Source organism: Corvus cornix, chromosome 1 (assembly GCF_000738735.6).
Source record: "Corvus cornix cornix isolate S_Up_H32 chromosome 1, ASM73873v5, whole genome shotgun sequence".
Taxonomy (NCBI): domain Eukaryota; kingdom Metazoa; phylum Chordata; class Aves; order Passeriformes; family Corvidae; genus Corvus; species Corvus cornix.
The window spans coordinates 117,583,671-117,605,835 of NC_046332.1; the positions used below are offsets into that span (position 1 = coordinate 117,583,671).

General features: G+C 52.1%; 1 protein-coding gene across 1 annotated transcript in view; it reads left to right on the forward strand.

Moving 5' to 3' along the window:
* The first annotated feature begins 63 nt into the window (after positions 1 to 63).
* The window catches only part of NUP98 (nucleoporin 98 and 96 precursor), a 36,062-nt gene continuing 13,960 nt past the window's right edge, over positions 64 to 22,165 (forward strand). Inside the window, 21 exon segments of the mRNA XM_039554116.1 lie at positions 64 to 130; positions 1,343 to 1,477; positions 3,577 to 3,680; positions 4,084 to 4,185; positions 4,388 to 4,561; positions 5,254 to 5,393; positions 6,972 to 7,079; positions 7,656 to 7,839; positions 8,729 to 8,892; positions 9,640 to 9,777; positions 10,343 to 10,430; positions 12,707 to 12,799; positions 13,227 to 13,367; positions 14,294 to 14,427; positions 15,123 to 15,310; positions 16,164 to 16,280; positions 17,329 to 17,633; positions 18,392 to 18,505; positions 19,193 to 19,331; positions 19,573 to 19,750; positions 20,206 to 20,370. Of these exon segments, the coding sequence (XP_039410050.1) occupies positions 3,608 to 3,680; positions 4,084 to 4,185; positions 4,388 to 4,561; positions 5,254 to 5,393; positions 6,972 to 7,079; positions 7,656 to 7,839; positions 8,729 to 8,892; positions 9,640 to 9,777; positions 10,343 to 10,430; positions 12,707 to 12,799; positions 13,227 to 13,367; positions 14,294 to 14,427; positions 15,123 to 15,310; positions 16,164 to 16,280; positions 17,329 to 17,633; positions 18,392 to 18,505; positions 19,193 to 19,331; positions 19,573 to 19,750; positions 20,206 to 20,370 (2,745 nt within the window). The 5' untranslated portion in view covers positions 64 to 130; positions 1,343 to 1,477; positions 3,577 to 3,607.

Genomic DNA, 22,165 nt, shown 5'->3' on the forward strand with positions numbered 1-22,165 from the left:
GGCGGCGCGCGGTGGTGGCCGGGAGTGCGCGCGCGGGCTGTGACGCAGCTGCGGCCCCGTGAGGGCGGCGGCGCGGCACCGCGGCCCGACCCGGCCCGGCCGCTCCGAGCGGCGCTTCCCGGCACCTGCGGTGAGCACCGGGGCAGGGGGGCTGCCCTGCCCGGCACCTGCGGTGAGCACCGGGGCCTGCTCACCCTGCCGTGCTTAGTATGGTTGTGGCGCCGCGCCAGGCCTTTTGTGCCGGGAGACCGGGTGGTCCCGCGGGGGAGGGCCGCGGGGAGGCCCCGGGACGGAGGAAGGGCCGGAGGGGAGGCGGGAAGGCCGTGAGCGGGTGGGATTTCTCGGGGGGAGGGACCAGCTCGTCCTGCCCCGGCAGTCTCCGGAGTACTTGCCGGTTTTGGGGGTTTTTTAGGCCTTTTTGGTGGTACCGGTGCGGTTGGAGATTCCGGATGTTTTCCACAGGGGATACGCGGCTTTTGATGCGGGTAACGGCCCGGCTGTTCCCGGGGCCGGGAGTTATTTACTGTCGTGTTAATTAGTTGTAGTTTAAAGTTAGGTTGGTTATACGGGATTTAAAGTTATGTTGATGACTTGTGGTTCTTTGGGTGGTTTTACGGGGATTTTGTGTTGCTGCTCTTACAGTTCAGTTAGAGCCATTTGGCGCGGGGGTGCAGCGAGTGGGAGAGAAATGTTGTGTAAACCCTCGAGTTTTACTAATTCTGCTCCACCTCTTGAGTTCACAGAACCCCTGAGGCTGGAAAAGCCCTCCCAGCCCATCCAGTCCAACCTGTGCCCGATGCCCACCTTGTCCCCAGCCCAGAGCACTGAGTGCCACCTCCAGCCCTTCCTGGGACACCTCCAGGGATGGGCACTCCACACCTCCCTGGGCAGCCCCTGCCAAGGCCTGAGCTCCCTTTCCATGGGAAATTCCTGCTGCTGTCCACCCTGAGCCTGCCCTGGCCCAGCCTGAGGCCGTTCCTCTCCTCCTGTCCCTGTTCCCTGGCAGCAGAGCCCGACCCCCCGGCTGCCCCCTCCTTGTCAGGGACTTGTGCAGAGCCACAAGGTCCCCCCCTGAGCCTCCTTTGCCCAGCCTGAGCCCCTTTCCAGCTCCCTCAGCCGCTCCTGGGGCTCCAGCCCCTTCCAGCTCCCTTCCCTGCCCTGGACACGCTCCAGCCCCTCCAGGGCTCTCCTGCCCTGAGGGCCCAGAACTGGACACAGCCCTGGAGGAGTTGCCAGGAAGGTGGGGTGGGTGCGAAGTACAACGAAATGCACACTGTGGGAGGGAGAAATCTTTCCATAACTCTTTTTTCCCTAGAAAATGATATTTCAGGTTTCTTCTTAGGTAGGTTTTGGTGTTTAATGATCTCAGGACAATGTGAGAGCAGTGACTTAAAAAAGAGGAACCACGGAAAATGAGGGACTTGTGAATTTGCAGATAAGGCTGAGAGTCACAACATCGGACAACTGGAACGTGCAGGTGATTTTTATGTTGCCTGAAAGAGAGACTTGCACTGGGGCAAGGGGAGATGGCTGAAAATATTCCATAAGAGTGGAGAGGTGTGTTTGGGAGCAGGTCCTGGTGGAGAGGGAGCTGGGGGGGTCAGCCTGTAGAAAAGGAGGCTCAGGGGGGACCTTTCCACTCTCATAACTCCCTGACAGGAGGCTCAGGTTGGACAGCAGCAGGAATTTCCCCATGGAAAGGGTGGTCAGGCCTTGGCAGGGGCTGCCCAGGGAGGTTTGGAGTGCCCATCCCTGGAGGTGTCCCAGGAAGGGCTGGAGGTGGCACTCAGTGCTCTGGGCTGGGGACAAGGTGGGCATTGGGCACAGCTGGGCCTGGCTGGGCTGGGAGGGATTTTCCAGCCTCAGGGATTCCATGGGAGAAGGTGAGGAGGGCTCAGGATGCAATGTTACCCTGTGCCAGAGGAGCTCTCCCAGGAGCTCCTCTCAGCTTGGGGAGTGCCGAGAGTTTGTCAGAGCAGCTTTTTCTGGCATTTACTGGGATCATTTCACTGACATTCCTCTTCCTGTGACAAATGAAATCCATAAGGATTTGCCTGTGGAAGTGTGGAGACCCTTAACACTCCAAAATTGTGGTGTGTGTGTCTGTTGGAGTAGTTGGAGATGACACAAATAATCTTTTTAGTTCTTTGGTCAGGGAAGTGTGGGATGCTGGTTGCTCTGGGCTGATTTAGTCTCCAGCTGTTCAGGGATGGTGGAAGACTGTGGCTGCTCCCAGTCTGGATTTGGCCATTCCCAGAAAGTGCTGTTGGTTTTAGGGAAACAAACACCTGAACTTCAAGGATGGGCAGATGGATGTAGTGATCTCCCTGCTGGGAGGCTGTGCTAGGCAGTGCCCAGTCCCCGTGTGCCTCCTTTGGCTGGGAGGAGGTAAAGGGGGCTGAGAAGAGGCAGCTGCCAAACCTGGGCACAGGGAAAGGGCAGCTTTGGCTTTAACTGGAATTGTTGGCTTTGGGCATATTCCTAGTGTGGGCCGTTCTTGAACTGCACTGCTGTGTGTCAGCTACTGCTGCCAGGGAGTACCTGGGAATGTGGGGGAATTCCTGCATTTCCTGCTGAATATGGAGGAGGGTCGGGTAATACTGGCATTTTTCTGGTTAATAAGGCATTGTTTTAGTAATACATGTTTTTTCTGGTCAATATTGTCAGTTTCTTTTGGCTGATATGGGTTTTCTCGGATCGTTACGCCCATTATTTTTGGTTAACATGGCATTTTTGGGGTAATACTGTTTTTTAACACTGGAATTTTTTGGGTTAATATGGCATTTTGGTTTTGCTAGTTCTAGCTTTTTTTTTTTTGCTAGTATTGCCATTTTGGGGGTACTATGTACATTTTTTTGGGGGTAGTACTGGCTTTTTTTGTTAATCTGGCACGTTTTTGGCTAATCTGGAATTTTTCAATGGTGGAGCTGCAGGAAAACACCACACAATTCCCTGACAGTGTGCCCAAGGAGCCGTGGGGATTGTGCTGGATTTGTTGCCAAACTCAGGGAGTTGGAGCAGAGTTTGTACCTGTTTGTGCTCGGGGAGGAGATTGAGGAGAGGCAGCAGGGAATGTGCTGTAAATAAACCATGGGGGGGGAAAGGGAATTGGGCCCGGCAAAACTCCCCTGGAACAGCAACTGCTGGGAAGTGCTGAAGTGGGAAGCAGAAGGAGGGTGGATTCCTGTAATCCCTGTGCAGTGCATTCCCCTTTGTCGTGTTTGAAGCAGTTGGCAAATAGGGTTGAACAGGAAAATCAGTCCTGGAAACCCCCGGGATTGCTGTGGGATTGCCACAGCCCAGGACACAGGCTGAGATGGGCAGGAACTCCAGCCATAATTGGGGGTGACACCATAATTTTAGGAACACCGATGTTTAGTGCCATCTCCTTACCTGTGGTGTCACTGGAATGTTGGTGTCCTTGACCCCACAGGGCTCTGGCGGGGTTTGGAATCGCACAGTGCCATGGGGCTTGTGCTGAAAGATTCCGGTGGGATTGCTGCCCTCGGCAATGAGGGAGATGGAAAATGAGTTTGTAGGATAAGCTTTCAATAAAACCTGCATTCTGCTTTCCAGGTCTAGGGAGAAAACCTGATATATCCCCAAAATGTTTAACAAATCCTTTGGAGCTCCGTTCGGAGGCAGCACTGGCTTTGGGACGACTTCAACCTTTGGGCAAAGTAAGTAAAATATCTAAGGTGGTGTTAAGGTGGTTTTTAATGAGGTGTCTTTTCCTGGAGTGCAGCTCAGAAAATCCCATGGAGGTGGTGATCCCTCATGGGATGGAATTAGGGAGCTGCTGGGTGCTCCAGCTGGCTTGGATGAAGTTCAGGAGCCTGAGCTTTTAGTTTGGGCAGACACCAGGATTCCACGGCTGCTGTGGAAGCTTCCCTCTGTAGGAAGAGCGGAGAATGCAGTGCTTAGGGAAGGTGGTCTCGCTGGGGTTTTTTGGGGTTGCAGTCAGTACTGGGTTTGTTGGGAAGGCTTGGAAGGAAGAGCTCTGTTGTGAGGGGTGCTCGTGGCGCTCCAGCCGTGCTCCCAGCGCGGCCGTTGGGAAGGGGCTCACTGGGCTCTGCTTCGCAGATGCCGGCTTTGGTACCACCAGCGGAGGGGCCTTCGGAACATCGGCCTTCGGCTCCAACAGCAACACCGGGGGCCTCTTCGGGAGCACGCAGACAAAGCCAGGTACTGCCCCGGGGGGGGGAGCGGGGCCTGCAGGGGGAATGTTGGTGAGAAAGGGAGGGAGGGGGAGAAAGGGAAAAACCCCCAAACCAAGGAATCCTCAGCAAAAAATAACCTAGTGCCCTCCCAAGCCCAGAACAAGAACCCATCAAAGCTCCCAAGCAAAGGAGGTTGTGAAGGATTAACAGCCTGTTTCTGTCTGCAGGAGGGTTGTTTGGGTCAACCACATTCAACCAACCAGCCACCTCCTCCACCAGCACTGGCTTTGGGTTTGGAACATCCACTGGGACATCAAACAGCCTCTTCGGAACCACCAGCACTGGCCTCTTCTCATCCCAGAACAATGCCTTTGCACAGAACAAGCCAGCTGGCTTTGGAAGTGAGTGAAACTGGTGCCCCTCTGCTGTTTGATGGGAGAGCAGGGGGAGCTGGATCTACCTGGGGGCTGGGGACAGGGGGCAGGGTGGGGCTGGGGGGTTTCTCCTGGAGGATACAGTGACATCCTTGGGCCCACAGCAGCCAAGGAGCAGCCCGTGTGCTCCTGAATCTGTAGCTGTGATGCCAGCCCTAAATTTGAAAATAAATTGCCAGAGGCGGTTGGCTGGAATTTTTTTATTCTGAAGTCTCTTTTGGTGCTGCTTGATTTTAGGTTTTTATCCTGTGGCAGAGCAGCTACAGTTGGGTTTGTCTGTGCCAGGAGAAGACAGGGAATGCTGTTAAACTCTTCTGTAATTCCATGAAGCAAAAGCAACTGCTTGCAGCCCCTTCTGAGAAGAGACAGGGAGCCTTGCTGATTCCCTTTATTATAGAATTACTGTATTATTTTCTTCCTACTTGTCAGGAATAGAAGGAAGCTGGCTGCTGTGGTTTGGTGTTTCTGGAGTTCTCTTCACAGCAGAGAACTGGATTAGCAGCACCATCAGTTTCCAGTTCTGCTGTCAAATTCTTTCTCTCAGCTGTTTTTTCCATTTTCAAACCAGTTTCTAATTTGAATAAAATATTAGGGTTTAAGTTTTAAACTTCAGGTTTGTTTTAATACTGATGATGTTATTTTTTTTATGCTTTATTCAGACTTTGGTACGAGCACCAGCAGCGGAGGGCTCTTTGGCACCACCAACACCACTTCCAACCCCTTTGGGAGCACATCTGGTTCTCTCTTTGGCCCAACCAGCTTTACTGCTGCTCCAACTGGCACAACTATTAAATTTAATGTAAGTTCTGCTTTTTCTTCTTAATCCAGCCCCTTCACTGTGGGAAGCGTTCAGTTTTGCAGTTGTTCGTGTGATGTCTTGGGCACTGAGATGAAAAAATGAGTTTATATGCAAGTGTTCTGAAATGATTTGAAAACATCCCTTTAGAGGGACTGTTGCAGTGGAAATAGGTGTCATTAACTCCAGGTTTTATCCTGAATTTGAAAAGCTTCTCAAACACCATAGGATTTCAGACTTGTGGGATTTAGAGCTGTGCTAATGCTGAAGGGGTAGAGGAGCTCCCAAAGCTGAGCCTTCCCAGGAAGTGCCATGGAATTGAAGGTGATCCATGGCAAATGCTGGCAGCAGTAATGGTTACAGACATCTTGGGATGGGTCAGGATCAGGGCAGCCCTCCTGAGCCAGCCTGGCTTTGGGAATGGGACCTGGAAGGAGAGGAGTGGTGTCCTGCCTCCTCTGGACGAGTCCCCTTTAAGACAGGATTCAGTAACTGCTACTAAGTTCTGTGGCAGTTGGACCTGGAGGGAGGCCCAGCAGAGAGGCCTTGAGGAACTGGGCTAACTGGGGCCTGCTGGAAGAGGGACTCCTTTCCCCAAAAACTTGTTCATGCAGATCTCGTCTCTCTTCATTTCTGGATTGAGCTAGTGTAAGACTGAGGCTGTGGGGGCAGAGCTGTGGTGCTGCCTGGGCTCTTGCAGTGCTGCTGGTTTGTACTTTGATAGCACTGTTAAAAAAGGGGGGATAGTGAAATTCATGCAGAGCTTCAGGATTTGTGTCAGTAACTGAGGTAAACTGCTTTTAAAGTGAAACCAAAAGCAGAATTGCTGGGAGTTGTTTTGAGTGCTCCTGGGGTAAATTCCACTGTTGATTGTCATTGAACACACCTGGGTGAGGCCTCAGCTGTCCAAATAATGATGGCATCATAAAACCATGAAATCACACAAGGTTTGGGTTGGGACCTTAAAGCCCATCCAGTGCCACCCCTGCCATGGCAGGGACACCTCCCACTGGCCCAGGCTGCTCCAAGCCCCAATGTCCAGCCTGGCCTTGGGCACTGCCAGGGATCCAGGGGCAGCCCCAGCTGCTCTGGGCACCCTGTGCCAGGGCCTGCCCACCCTCCCAGGGAACAATTCCTGCCCAATCTCCCATCCAGCCCTGCCCTCTGGCACTGGGAAGCCATTCCCTGGCTCCTGGCCCTCCATGCCTTGTCCCCAGTCCCTCTGCAGCTCTCCTGGAGCCCCTTTAGGCCCTGCAAGGGGCCTAAACCTGGAGCTTCCCTTCTCCAGGTGAGCACCCCCAGCTCTGCCAGCCTGGCTCCAGAGCAGAGAGGCTCCAGCTGTTGGAGCATCTCTGTGGCTTCCTCTGGACTCGCTCCTACAGCTCCGTGTCCTCCTTATCCTGGGGCCCCAGGGCTGGAGGCAGCTCTGCAGGTGGGGTTTTGCCTGAGCAGAGCAGAGGAGTCACACAGAGCCTCAGATCTGTGCTAGGTGTAGGATTTCCCAGGGTCTGCAGGGAGTTCTCTCTGTGTTCCCTCAAATTCATCTGGATTTTAACCTGGCCCTTCCTCCCTGCCCGGCAGCCCCCAACCGGCACCGACACCATGGTGAAATCCGGCGTCAGCACCAACATCAACACCAAGCACCAGTGCATCACTGCCATGAAGGAGTACGAGAGCAAGTCCCTCGAGGTCAGTGCAGGGGGGGACACAGCCTTACCCTGGGCCTTTCTGGGCCATCATTACAGTCTGTGCTCATTAGTGGAAGAATGTTAATGAACCTTCAATATCTGCATCAAACACAAGAGATGTTGTCAAGTAAAGCAATTAATGCAATGCCACGTTAATTGCAGTTGGGTTTAAATGCTTAATGCAGGTCTGGAAGAGCTGAAATTCCATCTTGTCAGAAGGACACAAGATCCTGTTGGGAACAGATCCTGCTCTGCAGGATCCCATGCAGAACTCATTTGTTTATAATAAACTGATGTTCCCAAGGATTTAACCTGAGGCCTTCCCATTCCGGTTGGTTTGTTTGACCCTTCAAAACAGATCTTTTATGAAAAGATCTGAAAAACCTCTGGGAAGTCAAATTGAAGCCTGAACATGGATCTAGGTTCAGGTCTTGTTTTTGGTGTCCTTATTTTTAAAAACATAGATGTTGCAGCTTTTCTTGAGCCTTCACCTTGGGGAAAGTTGGGTGCTGTGTGCCTGTGGTAAGGACACTTGTCTGCCCTTGTCCTGTGTAAAAAGAGCTGGATTTTCCTCTAGGAACTCCGTTTGGAAGACTACCAGGCAAATAGGAAAGGACCCACGAATCCTGTAGGAGCAGGAGCAACTGCTGGCTTGTTTGGCTCTTCCACTGCCACGTCCAGCACAGCCACGGGACTTTTTGGCTCTTCCACTACCAATACAGGCTTTTCATATGGACAGAATAAAACTGCTTTTGGAACCAGTAAGTACTGCCTGGCCCTGCCCTTCCTGGGAGTGCACGTGCAAATATTCTGTTAAACCATTTAAAATTCGGTGGTGCAAAATGCTGAAACACTGCTGTGAGCTCAGAGTTGTGCTGCTTGTATTGCCAGCATTCACTGGGGAGGGTCTTTGCCATAGAAATCTGTTTTCTTATGTTTCCTTGGAAAAATTGAAACAGCAATTGGATTTTTATTAGTTTTTGGTGCAAACTGAAAGGTAAGTAGATCATAGAATCCCAGAGTGGTTCAGGTTGGAAGGGACCTTGAAGCTCGCGCAGTGCCATCCCTGCCATGGCAGGGACACCTCCCACTGTCCCAGGCTGCTCCAAGCCCCCATGTCCAGCCTGGCCTTGGGCACTGCCAGGGATCCAGGGGCAGCCCCAGCTGCTCTGGGCACCCTGTGCCAGGGTCTGCCCACCCCTCACAGGGAAGGATTTTTTCCTAATAATGGGTATTTGTGTTTGTGGAATTTGACTGTAAACAGATCCAGATCCTCCAGGCTGTAGGAATGGAGGTGGTTGTTGGATGAGCAGAGACAGCAGCCAGGGAGCGGCTGGAGCTGGGCCAGAGCAGGCTCAGGCTGGAGAGCAGGGAAAGGTTCTTCCCCCAGAGGCTGCTGGGCACTGCCCAGGCTCCCCAGGGAATGGGCACGGCCCCGAGGTTGCCAGAGCTCCAGGAGCGTTTGGACAGCGCTGCCAGGGATGCCCAGGCTGGGATTGCTGGGGGGTGTCTGTGCAGGGCCAGGGGTGGGACTGGGTGATCCATGTGGGTCCCTTGCAGCTCAGGAGCTTCCATGACCTTTCTCCCTGTTTGAATGCCGGAGTGTGGGATCTGCTGGCTTTGGTCTCTAATCCCCGTGTGGTGTCCCAGGTACGACCGGCTTTGGCACCGGCACCACGGGCGGGCTCTTTGGGCAGCAGTCCCAGACCACGAGTCTGTTCAACAAACCCTTCGGCCAGGCCACCACCACGCAGAACACCGGCTTCTCCTTCGGGGGCACCAGCACCCTGGGCCAGCCCAACACCAACACCATGGTAAGAGGGGCTGCAAGCTGGGAATGGGGCTGCAGCTGCTCCTGTGGGACACGGGAGGCTGCGGGATTGGGATGTTCCTCACATTCCAGTACAGTGTGGTAAAAGCAGGATGCTGGGCTCTGAAGGCTGCGGTGGAGAGAAGAACCTGCTGCCAGTCAGCTTTGTTCCTGACAATTGGAGAGCAGTCAGCTGTTCACCAATCATGTACCCACTCACCTCCTCAAGCAGCTGCTCTCTAGCAACTCCTGTGCTTCCAATCATCTTCACACAGATTATGTCATTCCATGATTAACCCTCTGTGGGAATTCAAATCCTGGGCTTTCTGGTGACAAATGAGCAGCATTTGTGGGCTTTTGTGGCAGATTCTACATAGCTGTAACTTGTTGCATAACTGGAGGCTTTGGCTCCAAATATCCTGTGTTCTTTGTGAATTTGTTGTGAGTTCTCCCAGAAAACCCTGTGAAATGTTTCTTTTCCATCTCCCCTGCTCAAAGCAGTGACGAAATTCCAATATCCTTTAAAGCTTGGAGCATACCTTTTTTGGGTTTTCTTTAATTTCCTTTTTGTAACTAATGTCTTGGAGGAGAACTAAAGCTTCTGGAATGCTCTTCACCCCTCCTCTTCCCCCAGCACAAAGGCAAATGTAGCATTGTTTTATTGCCTGATTTTGTGTGTTGGGTCTGTTGTTGTCAGTGCTGGACTTGGACAAGCCTGGGAGCATTACCTTAACCTGGTTCCTGTTTGTAGGGTCTCTTTGGGGTCACCCAGCCCTCTCAGCCTGGAGGCCTTTTTGGGACAGCTGCCAATACAAATGCTGGGACTGGATTTGGAACGGGAACTGGCCTTTTTGGACAAGCCAACACAGGATTTGGTGTTGGTGGTTCGGTATGTCTGTGCCTTCGTAATACTGAGAGAAAAGCAAGCAGAGCCCTGCTCTGGGGTGCTGACCTTCACAGAAGTTCTGTTAGCGTAGGAATTAAGATGTCTGAGATGCAAAAGTCAGGTGGTTTGCTGTAAACTGGAGGATAAACAGGTGTGGTAGAGTCCTTTTTTTAACAAGTGATGTGTGCAGTGGTGAAAGCAGCAGGACAGACTGAGGTTCTCAGTGCCTGGGGGTGCCTCAGCATAGGATTGGAAATACAGGCTGTAAGGTGTGATGGACCAAAACCAACCTTGGTTTTTGATATTCAGTCATTTTGGTTCTGCTGGAGCAAAAATCACAGGATCACTGAGATTGGAAAAGTCCCTTAAGCCCCTCGAGTCTGACCCTAACAGCTGCTTTTGGGGGGTCTTGCCCACAGCTTGGGATAACCCCATTCATGGGAAGGTGGGCTGGGGGGGCTCAGTTGTGCTTGGCTTTAGTTCTGCGTCCTTGCCTGCAGCCTAACACTGTTATGATTCCTGTGGTATCAGCCTCTCAGGTTTCCAAATTCCTGTTGTTTCCTTTCAGACCCTGTTTGGGAACAAGCCTGCTGGATTTGGAGCCACCACAACCAGCGCTCCCTCGTTCGGTACCACCACGGGCGGTGGCCTCTTCGGTAACAAACCAGCTCTGAGTTTAGGAGCCCCTGCAAACCCTCCCAGTTTGGGGACAGGGGAAAAAAATGGGGTTTCAATCATTTAAAGCTGTACTGTGTGTACCACACACTGCTGAGAGCACGTGCTAAGTATTGCAGTGTTGGATTTGTCACGTGAGCCACGGCCCTGCCGCAGGGAAATGTGCTGGGTCTGGGTTGTGCCTTTGCTCTTGGTGGGACTCCCTGACTCCGGAAGTAGATGGTCAAGTGCCACTGTGTTGGTGGGTCCTTAAGGGAAGGTTCAGCCTGTGATGGCCAGGAGAGCCCCTGGGGTCCTGGGGAGCGTTGGGAAGAGCATTCCCAGCAAGTCAGGGAGGGGATCCTGCCCCTCTGCTTGGCCCCAGGGAGACTCATCTGCAGTGTCCTGTTCAGTTCTGGGCTCCACAGTTCAGGAAGGAGCAGGAGAGGAGAGGGTCCAGTGAAGGCCACAGAGATGATTTGGGGTCTGGAGCATCTTTGATGAGGAGAGGCTGTGGGAGCTGGGCCTGGTTAGTCTGGAGAAGGGAAAAGGCTGAGAGGGGATCCATCAATCCATCCAAATCTCTCCAGGGGCTGTCAGGTGGTGCCAGACTCTGCTCCGTGGTGCCAGTGGCAGGACGAGGAGCAATGGCCAGGAACTAAACCACAACAATTCCAGCCCAGCCTGAGGAAGAACTTCCTCCCATGGAGGGGCAGAGCCCTGGAACAGCTGCCCAGGGAGGGCCTGGAGTCTCCCTCTCTGGAGACATCCCAACCCCCCTGGACACGCTGCTGGGTCACCTGCTCCAGGGGACCCTGCCTGGGCAGGGCTTGGACTGGGTGATCTCCAGAGGTTCCTTCCAACCCCAACCATTCTGTTGTTCTGTTGTTGAAAACTCCTGAAATCAAAGATTTGGGGAGCAGAGGGGTTTGTTAGGAGGCTGTGAACGCCCTGTGTTGCCACAGCAGCACTGGGGGAATTGGGGTAAAACCAGGGATCCCTGGGCTTGGACAGGTGTCAGGAGATCCTGCAGTGAGGGTGAAGTCAGTCAGCTCCAGTTTAGCTGGTGGCTGTTGTTCTCCTTGGTGGTGTGAAGGACCAGCGTCCTGAGGAACTGGGTGTTGTGTTCCTGGTGGCCTCTGACCCTGATGTGAGAACTGGTGTCTGGTGAGTGTGTGACTGAGCAGGAGGAATGTGTAGGGATGGCTGAAGGGAGTGGCAGCTTCTTTTCATGGGACTCTGAAATCTCTTTTGCCTTCTTAATCCTGGATTTCAGAGCAACAAAACTGTCTCTAGAAGTGACTAGGCGGGGGTTGGATCCTGACATCCCCCTTTCCTGGGGTGCTGTTTTGTGTTGGTTATTTAAAGACAGTGGGGCCTGCCATGCCTTTAGCCTGCTGTGCCAGCCTGCCAGGATAGACAGGGAAGAGCTTTTGGGAACTGGATCCTTCCCAAACTGAGCTCTGTGCAGTTCTCAGTGCTCTGAACCAGGGCAGCACCTTGGCAAGCAGGGTTTGACTGTGGTGACCAGTCCTGGGCAAACCTCCCAGGGATGTGAAAGGTGCTTCCAAGTTCTGGTTCTGCTGGTCAGGGTCTCCATAGCCCCACCAGTGTGTTGGCACTGTTTGGTGGAGACCAGCCTTTGCAGTGTGTGGTTTTGGTTTGCCTGTGTAGCAGTTTGTAGGAGGAATGGAGAGGGAGTTGGATGGAGAGAGTTGGTGCACACCTGCCATTTTTCAGGTTAATCCTGGCTTTGTGTTCTAACCAAGCATGGGATGGGGTCAGCATCTGCAGTAGAACTGAGCTCATGGTAGATTTGGGGTGGCCTTGTTGCAGCTACAGCTGTGTCCTTGAACTGTGCAGATCGGAGTTCCCACCTGCTCTGTGATGAGGGTCAGAGAAATGAGTGTGTGGTATAAACAGGATGAAATGAGGTGTGTTCCCTTCAGGCACTTAAAAAAAGCCAGCACATTTTACTCTGTTGCCAGATACAGCAGCATCGTGTCAGCTCTGCCTTTCAGGGAAACTTGGAAGTTTGTAACAAACTGAAAAGCTTAAGAAGGCAGACCAGCATTTTTCTGTGCTGCTTTAATGCTGTATTTATAACTAAAATATGTTTATTACCAGTGAAGTCCCTTCTTGCTGACTGTCAGTTTAACCTGCACTGCTGGAAACAGTGAGAAGTTTGACCTTGACTGTGGCAGGGCTTTTCGACCCTGTGATGCTTATTTATTTCAGTTTTAATTTCATCTCTAATGAGCTGCTCATTCTGTTGAAGGTTTTGGTGCCAACACTGCTGGAAATAGCTTGTTTGGAAATAAGCCTGCGACTGGGACTCTGGGAACTGGACTTGGGACAGGGTTTGGAACAGGTAAGCAGTTTCCCAGCTCACTTCTTGGCTGCAGTGCTGGTCCAGCCTGGGTATTGCCTGTAACTGTTGCAGTGGGGATACTGCAACATACATATATCAAACCCTGAAAAGATACCTTCCACGTGTAACTGAGTTAGGAAAGGCTGGGAAAGTTGTAGCTTCAAGCCAGGATGTCTCGGGGCAGCTCCAAGGGGAGCTTCTTAGCACGGTGCCAAGTGACCTGATAGAAATTGGGCAGCACTGGTCACACTGGTGGGACTGGTGAGGTCCTCTGTGCTCAGAGCCTCTGGTCTGATCACGAGGCTTGAGTGTCTGCAGCATCCATGGGCGTGGAGAGTGTTTCCTGCAGTTTAATAAGGAATTGATTGTTGTGCTTGTGAACTTGTCACAGTCTTGTAGTAAATGACAGCCACCTCTCGTGTCACAGCTCTGGGGGCAGGACAGACGTCCTTGTTCGGGAACACCCAGCCAAAGCTGGGGGGAACGCTGGGAACGGGAGCATTCGGAGCCCCAGGATTCAACACCTCCACAGCTACCCTGGGCTTTGGGGCCCCTCAGCCTGCTGTAGGTGAGTGTCCAGGAAGCTGCTGCTTGCTGCCTTGTTCCCATGTGCCTGAACACAGGAGCACACCTCTCCCAAAGGGTTTGGAATGACGAAACATCTCCTTGAGGCCACTGCTGTTCTCAGACGCAGTGCAGACCATGTTAATGACCCTTTTTTTGCTAGTTATATGTGTATTTTTAAAGGAACTCAAAGTTGTTTTACACGCCCAATAATTGCACCTATTTTAGAGCGTTGTTTTCAAGATTGGTAGCATTTCCCATCGTTGAATTTGGGGCAGCAAGAATAGATGTTCACAAGGAAAGTAAGGGAAGTGCAGCATTGGCTTTTTCAGTACTTCCAGATCGGAGAGGCCTAGAGGCCCTTTATTATCAGGAATGCTGTGCCATTGGGACAAAAATAAGACCCAGTTGTCTCCAGCTCTCCTCATGACTTCCTGCAGACCCAGAGAGTAAGCTGCTGTTCTGAGAGTGGTTTTGTTGTTCTTTGGGAATGCCCACATTCACCCTGGTTTTGTTGGAATTAGAGTTAAGCTACTTTTGGTGGCTGGAATGTTTCATGGTGTGAACTCTTAGAGCATTTTGATAGGAATTAAAATTAGATGGTATAAGATGGAAAGATTTAGAATCCATTGTAGAGGGCACTCTCGACCTGTATGTTTGGTTGTGGTAGCAGGAATGTCAAAACTCTGCATGAAATATTTTCCCTGCACACCCTTCAGAAGCCAGCTGGATTCACTGAATATTCTGGCAAGCCAGGCTCTCTCCACTGCTCTGTAGCTCTCTGTGCCCTCAGCTTTTCACCCCTGAGAGCTCAGTGAATATGGTTGCCCTCTCTGATGGAGGAAGGAGATGCTGTGAGAGCTGTTGTGTTTCTGCCTGCCCTGGTTCTGTTCCCAAAGCTCTAAAACTAAAATGCTGCTCCTTTTGTAGCTCTGACAGACCCCAATGCCTCTGCAGCCCAGCAAGCTGTCCTCCAGCAGCACCTCAACAGCCTGACCTACTCACCCTTTGGAGACTCCCCACTCTTCAGAAACCCCATGTCAGACCCAAAGAAGAAAGAAGAGGTGAGTGCACATCTGCACCGAGCTCATTTATGGGTGACACTTGAAATTACCTTGGTCTGTGTGCAGCCTTCACCTAAATGCACAGCGAGCAGCCAAGCAAGTTGCCCTCTGTGCTCTCCCAGTGGTGCAGTGGCTGTTTACCCTCCAGGACACAAAGTGCTTGATTTATTCCGGTGGGAAGTTCCCTGCCCATGGCAGGGGGGTTGGAACTGTGTGATCTTTGAGGTCCTTTCCAACCCAAACTGTTCCTTGATTTCCTTCTTTTGCCTGCATCACAACCTTGGCTGTGGAGTTCCTGTGCTCACTGCTGCTGATTGGGAATAAAGATGGATCATTGTTAATGCTTGGAATAATTGCAGTGCTTTGCTTAGGACATCTCTGAGAGTCTCTGATAAATCTTTCCCTGTTGCTTTGTTCAAAAGATGACAAACACTTCCCAGTCTTTTGAAGCGTTAGGGGAGGTTCTAAGTGGCTGCTGCCCCTGACAGGTTCCGGGGGCTGGAGGTGAGCCCTGCCTGGCAGCTGGAGCCTGGAGGGGCACGTGGATCCGGGCTGATGGATGGGGCTGTGCATGGAGCCCTCTAACCTGGCTGCAATTGCTGCTTCCCCTTCACCTTCCAGGGCCCTGGGTGGGAGCACCCTAAAGCTCTGTCCCCATGCCCTGAGGGTTCCAACTGTCCATCTTTCTATTCCAGAGGCTGAAGCCAACCAACCCAGCAGCCCAGAAGGCCTTGACAACCCCCACCCACTACAAGCTGACCCCACGCCCCGCGACCAGAGTGCGGCCCAAGGCCCTGCAGTCGGCGGGCTCGGCCAAGTCCCAGCTCTTCGATGGGCTGGATGATGATGAGCCCTCCCTGTCCAATGGAGCCTTCATGCCAAAGTGAGCTTCTCCTTTGTCTCTGTGTGAGAATCTTCTGTAAACTCCTGTATATTACCCTCAATCCCGTGGGTTTGTGCCCTGGTTCAGATAGGAAGAACAAGCAAGTTGTCTGTAAGAATTCACTAGAACTGTTTTCTGTAGAGGAGGTAAAAAGGTTCGGCTCAAACTCTTAAGGCCAAATAAGCTGTAAAATGAGGTCAGGCCACAATGGGAGCAAAGCTCCTATAAAGTCATTTAGGAATTCTTACAAGGAAAGCTTGCACAGGGTAATACTTCCTGCTCCTGAACTGGGAGTGTCATCAGGCTTGCTCATGCCCTTACTGTGGAGGCAGATTTCTGGTGATTTTACCCCAGCCCTGGTTCTGTTTCAGATCCACAGGTGTTTCTGTGAGAAATAAATTGTGGATCTGCCTGAGTGAAGCTTTGGGTTCAGTTTTTAGGTGCATCAGTGGCAATCAAATAGAAAAGGGGTTTGGAAAGGCTTGGAGTTGAGTGAAAACAAAGAGCAAAAGACTGAAGTGACCCTGCAGTAAAATGAACCTGCACCTGTGGGCCAGACCTTCTGTACTTCTAGAAAAGCTGATTTGGGAAACAGAGAACACTGTGGTTTGCTGAACTTGGCCTTTGAGCCTTTCACTGGCTTGTGCTTTTTACACTTCCACATAAGCCAGAGCCTTAAATGGAATTCCCCAAAAAATTTTAGGATCTCTGACAGGAGACTTGATATGTCCTGGGTGTGGGAACAGGTCTCAGAGCTGGGTCCTGGTCCCCGGAGCATCTGAATAAGTACGAAATATATATTTATGCACTGGACAGGTCCAAATTTCCCTTCCTTGGTGTGTTTTGCTTTTAGGAAGAGCATCAAGAAGCTGGTTCTGAAGAACCTCAGCAGCAGCAACCTGTTCTCTCCCGTGAGCCGAGAGAACGAGGACCTGGCGTCGCCGTCGGAGTACCCTGAGAATGGGGACAGGTGAGGAGTCAACCTGCAGGGGTTTGTCCTCAGCAACGCAAACTGGTTCAGCCTGTCCCTAAATACTGCTGTACTGCAGCCACTTCTTCTCAGGGATGTCACTTCACTGTTCATTGAAAGCAATTGACCTGCTGGGAGATTAATTTCCTCCTGGAGCAACCATGGGTTCTTCCTGTGTGGGCACTGCCAGGTCACCCCACCCAAAATCCGGGTCAGAGAGCAGGGACTTGTTTTCTGGATGAGTCTCTCTACGTGCCCTGTAGCAGAAAACCAGGACATTCCTTGAGGGAAGTGCTAAACCTGACTCTGAGAGGAGAAGACCCTCCCCTGGTCAGTCCTCAGTGATGTGGGAATTGCAAGGAGGTTCCACTGATCCTCATGCCTCATATTTCTATTTTCTATATGTGTATTTTGTACAGATTACAATGAGGAACCTCTAAAGCTACATCTTTGCCCCTAAAAGCCAGAATTCCAACCTCCTCTAAAAAACCTGTGGCTATATTTCAGTTGAGCTCTGATTTTGCCTTGGTTTTCTTTTAATCAGGGTCTGGAAAGAACCTCCTGCTCAGCTCACCATGTTGGTTTTATCGAAAGCTACTACAATAAGAGCTGCTGTGGGAGTGAGGTCACCCTGGCGCTGTGGGCAGAGGGTTTGGAGCTGTGGGGTTGCTGTTACAGCCCCTTTTGAGGCTCCTCTCCAGCCTGAGCTCCCTGTTCCGCTCAGCTCTGCAGAGGGCACGTGTTTCAGTCTCCAGCACCGTGGGGACTGTCCCAGTCTCTCACTGTCCTTGCTGTAGTGGGAGCCTCAGTGGCAGAGGTGGTCAAGCAGGAGCAGAGAGAAGGGGAATAATCACTGACACTGACCAGTTCATGTGGTTCTGTTGGCTCTTTGTGTGGAAAGAGCAGAATTTTAATCATTGAATCACAGAGTCTCCTGAGCAGTGAGGGACCCACAGGGGTCATCCAGGTCCAGCTCCTGGCCCTGCACAGGAATGTTGGTGTAGGTCTCTTAGAATGTAATAATTGACATTATCCTTCCTCTGCCCAGGTTCTTCCTGTCGGTGCCTCCCGAGGAGAACCACAGGCAGGACGGGGAGCAGGAGGAGGAGGAGGAGGCCCACGAGGTGACCAGGTTTTACACCAATCCCATTGCCAAGCCCATCCCCCAGACCCTGGAGGGCAGCGGGCACAAGCCCCACTCGAGCGTGGACGACACCATCGTGGCGCTGAACATGCGCGCGGCCCTGCGCAATGGGCTGGAGGGCAGCAGCGAGGACGCCTCCTTCCAGGAGGATTCCCTGCAGGATGAGCAGGACAAGGAGGTGGAGGCCGTGCACCAGCTGCATCCTGCAGGTGAGGCTGGCGGGGGCAGCGTTTCATGCAAGTGTTCTGCTCTTTGGCACCCTCAGCTTTTGCTTTTTCCCCTCCTCCTTTCACCAGAATACAAATCTTGCATTCCTTACCTACTGCAGAAATCTTATCTGCTGAGTCAATGAGGATTTAAATTTTATCCCCCAATTTTATATCATGTGTGTTGGAGTTTTTTAAACTTGAGAAGGGAAAAGGAAAAGATCTGTTAATCGTTCCAGATACTACTTACGTGGCATGTAATGAAACTGGCAGGTGGCATGTGCAAAAGAAATGTCTCTAGACATTTTGTAGATGCAAAATGCTTTTGGAAAATAGGAAGATCATTAGACAACTTAATAGATGAAGAAGAATTGGAGCCTGTTAAATGTAGAAGAAGCTGCAGCTTGGTCAGCAGCGCCTGAGGCCCCAGGCTGCTAAAGCTGGGAGAGCGTTTCCTTCAAGTGTTGATGCATTTGCAATTTTTCTTTTCCCTGTGCACCATCTTCCCTTGCTGTTTGCACACCTGCTGCTCTCTGGCAGGTGCCTGGGCTGGAAGAACCTGCCAGAGCAGTTGGTTTAAATGTACTCTGGAGGCTGTGGAATGAAGGTGTTCTGCTGTCTGTTGGCTTTGGGTGCACTGATCCTCAGTTCCTCTGAGGCTTCCAGCTGTTCAGGCTGGCAAAAGAAATGGGATGGGATGACAGTCTGGGAATGTTGATGCATTGCTGCCAGCCCTGTGCTCAGGGAATGTTGTGTTGCAGGGATTGTTCTGACACGAGCTGGGTACTACACCATCCCCTCCCTGGAGGAGCTGGCCCGGCTGACCAACGACAGGAACGAATGTATTGTGACAGACTTCACCATCGGCCGCAAGGGTGAGACCCCCCAGCCTTCCCAGGGCTTCACCCTGATCCAGGGATCTCTGGAACCCGAGTTCCAGACCCTCAGTCTGACTGTAACTGGTGCCCTTGCTTGGGGAGCAGCTTGCATCAAAGTCTTGTAGGATTTTGGGATAGAATAAATCACAGTATCACAGACTGGTTTGGTTTGGGAGGGGCATTAAAGCTCATGTCATTCCATGGGCAGGGACACCATTCCCTTTCCCAGCTTGCTCCAAGCCTTGACCATCCTGGCCTTGGAGACTTCCAGGGATCCAGGGGCAGCCACAGCTGCTCTGGGGCCTGCCCACCCTCGCAGGGAACAATTCCTGCCCAATCTCCCATCCAGCCCTGCCCTCTGGCACTGGGAAGCCATTCCCTGGCTCCTGTCCCTCCATCCCTTGTCCCCAGTCCCTCTCCAGCTCTCCTGGAGGCTCTGGAAGTGGCTCTGAGCTCTCCCTGGATCCTTTTGTTCTCTGGGTGAACACCCCCAGCTCTCCCAGCATTTTGATATCAGTGTCAAAGTTGATACTGCTCCTCCAGGGGTTTCCTGGGGAAGGAGGTGTCACTTTGCTCGGGAGACAGGACGGGGCTGGATGGGGACAGGAGGAGCACAGCAGGAATGTGGGCTCTCTGGCACATGACTTTTCACAGACAATTGTGACCTTTTGGGTTGTTTTGCAGGTTATGGATCGATTTACTTTGAAGGAGAAGTAAATCTAACAAACTTAAACCTGGATGAGATCGTACACATCCGGAGAAAAGAAGTTATTGTTTACCCTGACGACGAAAGAAAACCACCCATTGGGGAAGGGTTAAACAGGTAAGTGTTAGATAAAGATGATTTTTAAAATCCTGACAGTCTGCTATGTTTGCAGGCAGCAACCAAGAGACAAATCCAAATGTGCGTTCAGTTTGCGGCGTTAATGAGTTACTTGCGAATTTCTGAACCACAAATTGGGTTTAAAAGCTGATATGAGTTCCCTGGCCCAGCTTCCCCATCCCTGTTCCCGGGCAGCTCTGCCTCAGCCCCTTGTCTCTGAGCCTGTTCCGTGCCCTCCCAGGCGAGCTGAGGTCACCCTGGACGGGGTGTGGCCCACGGACAAAACGTCGCGGTGCCTGATCAAGAGCCCCGAGCGCCTGGCCGAGATGAACTACGAGGGCCGGCTGGAGGCCGTGTCCCGCAAGCAGGGCGCCCGCTTCAAGGAGTACCGCCCGGAGACCGGCTCCTGGGTCTTCAAGGTGAGGGCATCACACGCACCCTGAAGCTGGAATCGCCTGAGAATTTGTAATTCAAGTGGTTTGCTAACTTGGGACAACTGTGCCAAGTGCCTCGGCTCTGGTGAGAACTGTCCTCACCAAAGCAGCTCCTCATTCCTGGGAGTGTTCAGGGTTGGGTTGGACAGGGCTTGGAGCAACTTGGACTAATGGGAGGTGCCCCTGCCTGTGGAATGAATGAGCTTTAGGGTCCCTCCCAGTCCAAACCAGACTGCGGTTCTGTGGTGAAACCTGTGGCCCCAGACCTGCCTAGTGTGGGTGGTTTTTGTCAGTGGAGAGGCTGAATTTGTTGCAGGTGTCCCAAGACCCTGTGTGTTTTAGGACACCTGTATAGGGCACAGTTACACCTGCCCAGTGTTCAGGCTTTCCAGAAATTTCACTTCCAAGCTGTGACATGTTTGTCCTTCTCCTTAACACAGGTAGCACACTTTTCCAAGTATGGCTTGCAAGATTCAGATGAGGAAGAGGAAGATCATCCTTTAAAAGTGGACACCAAGAAGTTAAAGACCACACCTGTGCCACCCCCAGGGCACCTGCCTCCCCAGCAGATGGCCCTGAACGGCAAACCAGCGCCCCCAGCTCAGGTAGAAGGAGAACAGTGACTAAAGGGGGTTGATGACATGGAATTTGGAGAGTAGTTGGTGCCTGGGAAGGGGGTGGTTGGAGTAACCTGGAATCTGGAGAGTGAAGCCATACAGAAACTCTTCTGAACTCTGGCTGAGTGGCTGCATGTTGTTTTCCTTTGAGACACTTGACATTGCAGACTGAGGATGGGGCGGGGAGGCTTTCAACCCTTGTTTCTTGTTTGAATTCTAGTCTGAGTTTGGCAGATTTGCACCTCTTCTGGAAGAACCCTTGTTTTTGTGACTATTAAATGCACGCCCGTAATGCCAACGCTGTGTGCTGCCTGCCTGGACAGTGATGCTGTGCACTCAGTTGTCTTTACCACCATTAGTGTGCAAGACTGTCTGCTTTCTATTTTAAGAATGTGCTCTATTTTTATTAAAATAATACTTTTTGTAAGGCTGGCTATGTGCTGGCTTTGTAAACATATTTGTGTTGGATGTGACTGCTTTAAACCTTTGCAAAACATCCTCAGTGCTGGGCCCATCTTACACAGGAATGTTCAATCCACAGGCAGTGTTTGATCCAATTCACTGGGAATACCAGGAGCCCAGGTGGGCAAGAGGCCAATGGCCCCTCGGCTGTTGTGTGGCCACAGCCCCAGGGCAGGGATTGTCCCCTGTGCTGGGCACTGTGAGACCCCTCCAGGGCTGTGTCCAGTTCTGGGCCCTCAGGGCAGGAGAGCCCTGGAGGGGCTGGAGCGTGTCCAGGGCAGGGAAGGGAGCTGGGAAGGGGCTGGAGCCCCAGGAGCGGCTGAGGGAGCTGGGAAAGGGGCTCAGGCTGGAGCAAAGGAGGCTCAGGGGGGACCTTGTGGCTCTGCACAAGTCCCTGACAGGAGGGTGGAGCAGGAAATGGCCTCAGGTTGTGCCTGGGGAGGCTCAGGTTGGATATTGGGAAAATTCCTTCCTGGAAAGGGCTGTCCAGCCCTGGCACAGCTGCCCAAGGCAGTGAAGTCACGTCCCTGGAGGGATTCCACAGCCTTGTGGATGTGACAGTTGGGGATGTTGTTAGTGGTGGCCCTGGCAGTGCTGGGGAATGGTTGGACTTGGTGGGCTCAGAGGTTCTTCCAACCTCAAACAGTTCTGTGTTTCTAACATCAAAGAACTTTCCCCTGGCATTCAGTGTGAGTCTCTGCTGGCCACTTGTGTGGCAGGAGAGCAGAGCTCTCCAGGCAGGTGAGAGGGGCCTGATCCCTGTCCAGCAATTCCAGAAGCACCGTCTGCTCCCTGCGCAGGACATCCTGCTGCTGGGGCAGGCAGGGGGGCTGCCAGCTCTGCTGGATTCTGCATGGAGAGTCCCAGAGTAGTGGCCAGCTGCTGCTCCAGCTCTCCCAGCTCCTGGGCTAATTAACACCCACTCCTTCATCCCTCTGCTGGAGCAGATCCCTAATTATTTGCATTTTGAGCTGCACACTTGGCTGCCCAACAGCACCACTTCAGCTCCCCTTCCTGCTTCATGTTGAGATTGGGGGGACCAGAGCTGAGGTTTTAAACCTGCAGGAATACTGGGAATATCTCTGGTATTTTCAAACATTCTTACGCATTCCAGTGTACTTAGCAAAAACCCCTCCGGCTTCATTAACCTCTCTGACTTGCGTAACATTAACTCAGGTTTTAATTTCTGAAATAAGGAAAAACATCATCTGGTTTCCCAAAACCCTAAGAAACATCATAGCATTGCTTAAAACTTTCCAAACTCTTGGTGCAGAACACACCTGACAATATTATTATTTGGGCTGTAAGAAGCATTTCGTAT